This window comes from Otolemur garnettii, unplaced genomic scaffold (genome assembly GCF_000181295.1).
Source record: "Otolemur garnettii isolate 467f Iridium unplaced genomic scaffold, OtoGar3 scaffold00148, whole genome shotgun sequence".
In the NCBI taxonomy this organism is placed as follows: Eukaryota; Metazoa; Chordata; class Mammalia; order Primates; family Galagidae; genus Otolemur; species Otolemur garnettii.
In genome coordinates, this window is record NW_003852543.1 from 4,278,535 (window position 1) to 4,286,492 (window position 7,958).

The 7,958-nt window shown below is 42.8% G+C and overlaps 1 protein-coding gene across 1 annotated transcript in view; it reads left to right on the forward strand.

The window, feature by feature from the left end:
- Positions 1–7,958, forward strand: part of LOC111728296 — a 33,165-nt gene that overhangs the window by 16,453 nt on the left and 8,754 nt on the right. Inside the window, exon 4 of the mRNA XM_023518830.1 lies at positions 3,247–3,336. Within this exon, the coding sequence (XP_023374598.1) occupies positions 3,247–3,336 (90 nt within the window). The remainder of the gene's footprint in view (positions 1–3,246; positions 3,337–7,958) is intronic.

Genomic DNA, 7,958 nt, shown 5'->3' on the forward strand with positions numbered 1-7,958 from the left:
CTCAGGCTGATCTTGTATTCCTGGGCTCAAGCAATCCACCTTCTTTGGCCTCTAATGGCACTAGGATTACAGGAGTGAGCCACTGCGCTCTACCAAGCAATGCTGTCTTAAATTTGACACCAAAAGCTCAGGGAATAAGAGAAAAAAACAAATAAATTGTATATCATCAAAATAAAAAATTTTGTGCACCAAAGGCATTTCTCCAAAGAATAAGAGAACACATTTGCAAATCATATATTAGATAAGGAATTAATATACAGAATACATAATAAACTCCTACAGCTTAACAACAACAAAATAACCCAATTTAAAAATGGGCAAAGGACTTCAACTGACATTTTCCAGAGAGAATATATAAATTTTTTTTTTTTGAGACAGAGCCTCAAGTTATCCCCCTGGGTAGAGTGCTGTGGCATCATAGCTCACAGCAACCTCCAACTCCTGGGCTCAGGAGAGTCTCCTGCCTCAGCCTCCCAAGTAGCTGGGACCACAGGTGCCCATCACAACACTCAGCTGTTTTTTGGTTGCAGCCATCATTGTTGTTTTGGTGGGCCCAGGCTGGATTCAAACCCGTCACCTTAGGTGTATGTGGCTGACACCTTAGCCACTTGAGCCACAGGCGCCGAGCCAAGAATATATAAATTTCCAATAACCACATGAGAGAATGCTCCACTTTATTAATCATTAGGGAAATGCAAAATTACAAGAATTCACACCTGTTAGAATGGCTATACGAACGGTGAGGATAAAGGGCATATATATTGAAGGAATGGTCATACATTGCCAGGGGAGATGTGAAATAGTGCTGCCACTGTGGAAAACGGTTTGGCAACTGCTGAAAGGGTTAAATGTAGAATTACCATGTGATCCTGCATTTCCACTTCTAGGGATATACCCACTAGAATTAAAAACAGGAGTTTAAACAGATTTTGTACATCGTTGTTTGTAGTGGTATTAACTGCAATAGGAAAGGGGAGAAATAACCCATGTCCATCAACAGATGAATGGAAAAACAGTATTTGTTAACATAAATGAACCTTGAAGTGAAATAAGCAAGACCCCAAAGCACAACTTAAGCTATGATGCTACTTACATCTAAAATAAGGAAATTTATAGGGACATAAAGTAGAACAGAGGTTGCCGGCGCTGGAGGAGAGGAGAATGGGAACTATTGCTAAATGCGTATGACTCTGTTTTCTGCTGCTGTCACAGAATACTACAGATTGGTTAATTTATAATGAACAGAAATTTATTGACTCACTACTCTAGAGGTTGGAAGTCCAAGATTGAGGACCTTGCCTCTGGGGAAGGCCTTCTATGGTAGAAGGTGGTGGCACAGAAGAGAGCAGAGGGGGCTGAACTCATCCTTTTGTAAGGCATCCACTCCCACGATAACGAGTCATTCTTGTAGTAACAGTATTAATGCACTCATGAGTGCAGGGCTCCTGTGACCACACAACTGCCCATCAGGCCCCACCTTCCAACACCACCACATTGGAGGTAAGTTTCCAGTGATGAATTTCGGGGGACACATTCAATCCATAGCAATGAGTACAGTGTTTCTGTCTGGAATGATAAAAAAAGTTATGTCAACAAGTAGGAGTAATGTTTTTGCAATGCTATGAATCTTTTTGATGCTTTTGAATTATAAAAATAGTTTTAATGGAAATTTTCTGTGATGTGTATTTTACCACAATAAAAAATTAAAAAACAAGGTGGCACCTGTGGCTCAAAGGAGTAAGGCGCCAGTCCCATATGCCAGAGGTGGTGGGTCCAAACCCAGCCCCAGCCAAAAAATAAAATAAAATAAAAATAAAAAACAATAAGTTACAAAAAGTATTAAGGTCCAGGGAAGTTCTCTTTAGCAGAGAACTGGGACTGAGAACAAAGGGCTGAACCACACCCATCTTTCCTGGTGCCTGTGTATGGATCAGCCATGGAGACCCAGGGTGGCCTCAGGTGTGAGGAGGTGCTCCCGGGAGAGTGAGCACTCATGCTACCCCATGAGTGGGGAGCTGCTGGATCAGAGGTGCTGTGACCACAGAGCGATGCCTCCTGATTCCTGTTTGCAAGAGGGGAATCTCTTGATACGTGATGGACCTTTTGTTCCGGGAGCCACCCCATGTCAAGACCCCTGGGTTTTCTCCTCTCCATGAGTGCCATCACAGAGGCTCAGGCAATCTGCATTGATGGCCAACTGGCAGGCGATCAGGACAGAGTGAATGAACAGCTGTAGGCAGCGCTTGCAGCCCCACTTGCTGTACTTAAGCACCTGCTGTCTAGGAGGTAGGAGGCTTGTTCTCAGCCTTGCAGGTGACCCTGTGTCTCTGCATCCAGTCCCACACGTGCAGGAGGGGAGCCAGTGCAGGAGACAGGAGGCAGGAGACTGGTTCAGGGTTTGGGAAGATCCCTTTACCCCTCTAGGACCTGCTGACCTGTCCAGCACATGCCAGTGTAGGCCTTGGCATCAGAGGGCCACTCTGAACTCACCAGGTTCTCTCTGAGCAGCATTTTCAGGAATTCATAGGTCAAACATTCATCAAGGAGGAGGTGGTGAGCAGACCACATCATCTTCGTGGTGAGTCTGGCAGTTAATTTTCTGGTGTCCTGTCCTAAGTACCTATTCTGTCAAATGGGTAGCAAAGTATACAGAGACCTTGAACATGGCTCAGAACGTACACAAAATGAATGGAATTTGTGAGCATTGTTCTCTGTGGCTTAGCAAAGAAAATCTTGAGGGAAAGTAAAACTGCTACTTCCCAGGGAAGGTAGAAGCCTGCAAGATAACTTAATATAGTTGAGGAAAAGTAACCCTGAAAAATTAGCAACAGTTTTATGAACAAAGAGCTTTCTGGGTTTCTAGACTCTGTTCTGTCATATTTCTACCCCTGTCCCACAGCCCCTGCCTCATTTTTATGGGTCATTTTGGAGACCCTCTCAGAGGTGGGTCAGAGAGACAATAGGAACAAGAAGGACAGTTATGGTACTAAATATCATGAGATTGGGGCTGTATCTTTAGTCGGCATTATTTACTGCTCAGGATATCTCACATAATCACAATTTTTCCAGAAATGTTTTAGGTAGGCGTGGAGTTTTCCTTCCTAAGACGAAGTATCTTAGGGCATAATATCCTATATCCATTGAGTTTGTGTCATTTATTCATAGTATTCATAGACTGCCTTAGGTACTCAGAGAGCAGCATATTGCATTGCCTGTATTAACATGCCTCTGTTTGCTTCACTTGAGATCAAATTTTACAGCAAGTTCCGTATGAGCCACCATTTGATGAAACAAGTGCCGAAGTCAAATCATTCACAGAGAAAAACCTGAATGAAAGCAAGTATATGTCATTAACACTATAAATACTTGTAGTTCTATAGGCCTATGTATTATCTTAAATGAACTATGCCATCATTTTAGCATCCTTTTAGCTAACTACTGGTATGGCAAAACTAAACTGAGATGTGAAGGAAAGAAGGTCTGATATTCTCTTTGTCACCTTCACCAGCTATGGAATCTATGGTCTAAAGTGTGAACATCCCTGTCTTTTGGAGGGGGAGTATTTCCTGATGTGCAGCATCAGGAGGCTGTTCTGGGGACAGGAACCCCATTTTCAAGTAGGGTTCTCCATTCCCGACAACAGGAAACCTTAGGACAGCTGTCTAGGAAACCACCCTCAGGAATTTGGCAGCAAAATAACTCTCCACTCAACACATTTTATGCTTTCAAGTGTATGATGGGGTTTGAGAGGGTCAATGTCATTAATAACCCATTCAATGAATGTAAAGACCAAAACAAACAAACAAACAAACAAAAACTTGCCTTAGGCACACCCATAGAAATGACAACAGTGAAGAACATAGTCTTTCCCCAAAGTAGCTTCATACTGGGGTAAAGTAGCACTTGAAGGATTACGATAGGTATTTGGTTGTTGGTCATAAGGATAGAATTGTGCTTCAGAAATCTTCCAGCAGTGCATGCAAGTGCCAGGCAGGGAGGCGGAATGAGCACGGTGCTGGTATTCTGCGTACAGAATTTCAATTCCAATTCCAGATGTGCGTTCAAATTCCTGAGGGTGGTTTCCCAGGCAGCTGCCCCGCCTGTTTTGCAATTAACAGGCAGGTGACACTTCTCTCTCCATTGGTGTATTAACTTCCAAACACCCATTTGCACCTACAAGTTGAACTCTACATTGCATTTCAGCTTAAAAATGTAAATCAAAATGGGCCCTAGGTACCTTTAAGTGTGTCCTGAAGAAAACCTTTTCTCTTATTTTTCCCCCATATATTTCATCAAAGGAGCCAATGATGCTTGGAATTCACCTGGACCAGAATATTTTGGGAGAGAGGCCAAAATTCCTGATAATGGTAAATGCAGATGGATAAAATTAGAGTAGTAAAATTAAGCAATAGTTGACTCAGCGCCGGTGCGCAGTGGTTACAGGCCGGCCACATGCACGGAGGCTGGTGGGTTCGAACCGGCCTGGGCCTGCTAAAACAACAATGACAACTGCAACAACAACAACAAAAAAGCCGGGCATCGTGGCAAGCACCTGTAGTCCCAGCTACTTGGGAGGCTGAGGCGCAAGAGAATTGCTTAAGACCAAGAGTTTCATTGCTGTGGGCTGTGACGCCACAGCACTCTACCGAGGGCAACATAGTGAGACTGTGTCATAAAAAAAAAAAAAATTAAGGGTGGTACCTGTGGCTCAAAGGGGTAGGGAGCTGGCCCCATATGCCGGAGGTGGCGGGTTCAAAACCAGACCCGGCCAAAAAAAAAAAAAAAAAAAAAAGCCGTTATTTTTCCTCTTGCCTGAGCTGAGCGTCCGGCAGGTGGCGCTCGAGCTCTCTTTAGCGCAATAGCCGTACTACCCCGTCTGGATAACGCCGGTGCTTCCCCGAGAGTAAGGAAGAGCGCCCCAAGCCCCGGTAAGGTCAGGATACCCATGATCCACCAACTCCACACCCCGCGAGAGTCTGCTTCTCCAAAACAGACCACCTGGGGAGAGCAGAGTGTTTGTTCTCAGCAAGCAGATGAGTGCCAAAACGGAGGCAGAAAGAGCTGGCCGCACCGGACTCCTCCTCCCAAAATGACTCGAAAGGCTCTTCCTCCCCCAGGATGGCGGGGTGAGGAGGGGATAGCCAGGGGCTGAGCATGTTCCCGAGGTGACACTCCAGAGGAATTCTCTCCCTTCTCATCAGAATTGCGGGAAAGGGATCTGATGATGGCAGAGGCAGGCTGGCCCTGACGACAGGACGAGCAGCTAGAATCCCACGAAGCATTTCCTCCCTCAGAAAGATTTATAGGCAAAAAACAAGCCAAATATATCACTGTTTGAGCTGGCAAATATGTGGTCTTTCCTGGGTGCTGGCCTAAGAACTGAGGCAGTAGTTCCCAAGCCTGACCTTGCCCCAGCCGTGAATGGGGGGTGGGGGTGTGAAATGGGAAGAGCTTATTAAAAATCCTTATTACTTAAAGTGTTTTTTCAAGATGCAAAAAATTAAAATAAAAAAGAAAGAAGGAAGGAAAGAAAGAAAGAAAGAAAGAAAGAAAGCCAGCCAGCCTTAGGGAGTCAGCCAGGTACCAGCACTCTGATGACTTTTGGTGATTAATTGACAACAGAACATCCTTTAAAATGAATACCATTAATATCCTTGAATTTGCCCTACATGTTTCCTTCTGCAAATTGCATGATAGTAATAAACATAGCTGGACATCTCTTTGGTACTTGGGTCTACATTGGGAGAGGTGAGGGGATGATTTTATACTGAAGTCCACTTGTGGTCTAGAGTGGTCTCCTCCACACAATCGGTCTGCATCACTCCATTCTTCTGTTGTTTGGCTATCCAGTTTCCCATCACCATTTATTAAGAAGCCAACCTTTTCTCCAGTGATCTGAGATGGCCCTTTTTTCATTTACCTACTTCCCATATATGCTGGGTCTATTCCTGGGCTTTCTGTTTTAACTCAATAGTCTGTTCATCTCTGTATTCGACAGTACCATGTTGTTTTAATTAGAGGCTGAGGTAGAATGTTTTAACATTCAGTCCCTTTTGTAGTTTTTGCTTTTTCAGTGTATTTTTGCATGATTGTTCTTCCACATGAACTTCAGTATCGTCTTGTCTAACTTCAGTAAAAGTCTATTGATGTTCTTATTGATACTGCCTTAAGTTTATAATGCAATATTTACTTTGAGAAAACTGATATCCAGTCATCCTACCCTATAAATGGGGATGTCTTTTTAGTCCTTTAAGTTTACTTACAGTGTTTGTTAAAGTTTTCCTTATAGAGTTATTTTGCACATATCTTGTTAAGTTTATTCCTAAGTAATTTAATTTTCTGTGTTGCTAGTATGGAGGGTATTTCTCAGTCATTATATCCTCTACCAAGTTAATGTTTGAATATAGGAAGGCTTGATTTTTTTTAATTTTTGAGACAGAGCCTCAAGCTGTCGCCCTCAATAGAGTGCAGTGATGTCACAGCTCGCAGCAACCTTCAACTCCTGGCTTAAGTGATTCTTTTGCCTCAGCTTCCCAAGTAACTGGGACTACAGGTGCCCACCACAATGCCCATTGTAGTTGTCATTGTTGTTTGGCAGGCCCCGGCTGGATTCGAACCTGCCAGCTCTGGTGTATGTGGTTGGCACGTTAGCCACTTGAGCTATGGGCGCCGAGCTAGAAGGCTTGATTTTTGTATGCTAATTTTATGTCCTGCTACTTTGTTCAATTCTATATACATTGTTTGTATCATCTGCAAATAGAAATAGTTTTACTTCTTTCCCAATTATTATACCTTTGATTTATTTATCCTGTTTACTTGCATTGTCTAGGACAATTTGAGTAGTTATTGGAGCTATAGTGGGCATCTATTTTATTCCTGCTCTTAGAGGAAATGCCTCTTGGTTTTCCTGATGAAGATTCTGGTTATAGGGCTAATAAAAGTAAGAGATTATCTGTCTTATCTATCCATCCATCCACATACATATACACACATACGTATATGTATATATTCATGTTCAGAAAATGTGTCCATTTCTATTTATTACTTTTTCTGTTTATGCGAGCTTAATTATTTTAACTAATTTGTATAAATTTAAGATGCAAAAGTATAATTTTGTTACATGGATATAATGCGTGTAATGAGGAAGTCTGGGCCTTTAGTAGAACCATCTCCCTGTTGGTATACATTATAACCATTAGGTAATTTTCCATGGTGGTAATTTTCCACCTTCCTCCCAGCTCCCCTTCCTTCGGAGTCTCCATTGTCTATGATTCCACATTCTATGTTTATGAGTACACATTATTTAGCTCAAACTTCTAAGTCAGAATATGCAGTGTTCATCTTTCTGTTTCTGAGTTGTTTCGCTTAAGATAATGGCCTCCAGCTCCGTCCATGTTGCTGCAAAAGACATGAGTTCATTCTTTTTTTATGGCCAAATAGTATTCCATTGTGTGTGTGTGTGTATCTTTGCTATTGTGAATAGTGCTGGGATAAACAAACGAGTGCAGGTCTCTTTTTGATATAATAGTTTCTTTTCCTTTGGGTAGATACCCAGTAGTGGGATTGCTAGATACAATGGTAGTTCTATTTTGGGGTCTTTGATAATTCTCTATACTGTTTTCCATAAACTTAATTACTTTTTTTTCTTTTTTTTGAGACAGAGTTTCACTTTGTTGCCCCAGGCTAGAGTGCAGTTACATCACAGCTTACAGCAACCTTAAACTCCTAGACTCAAATGATCCTCCTGCCTCAGCCTCCTGAGTAGCTGGGACTACAGGCACCTGCCACAACACCCAGCTAGTTTTTCTATTTTTTGTAGAAATAGGGGCTCGGCGCCTGTGGCTCAAGTGGCTAAAGCGCCAGCCATGTACACCTGAGCTGGCGGGTTTGAATCCAGCCCAGGCTCACCAAACAACAATGATGGCTGCAACCAAAAAATAGCCAGGCGTTGTGGTGGG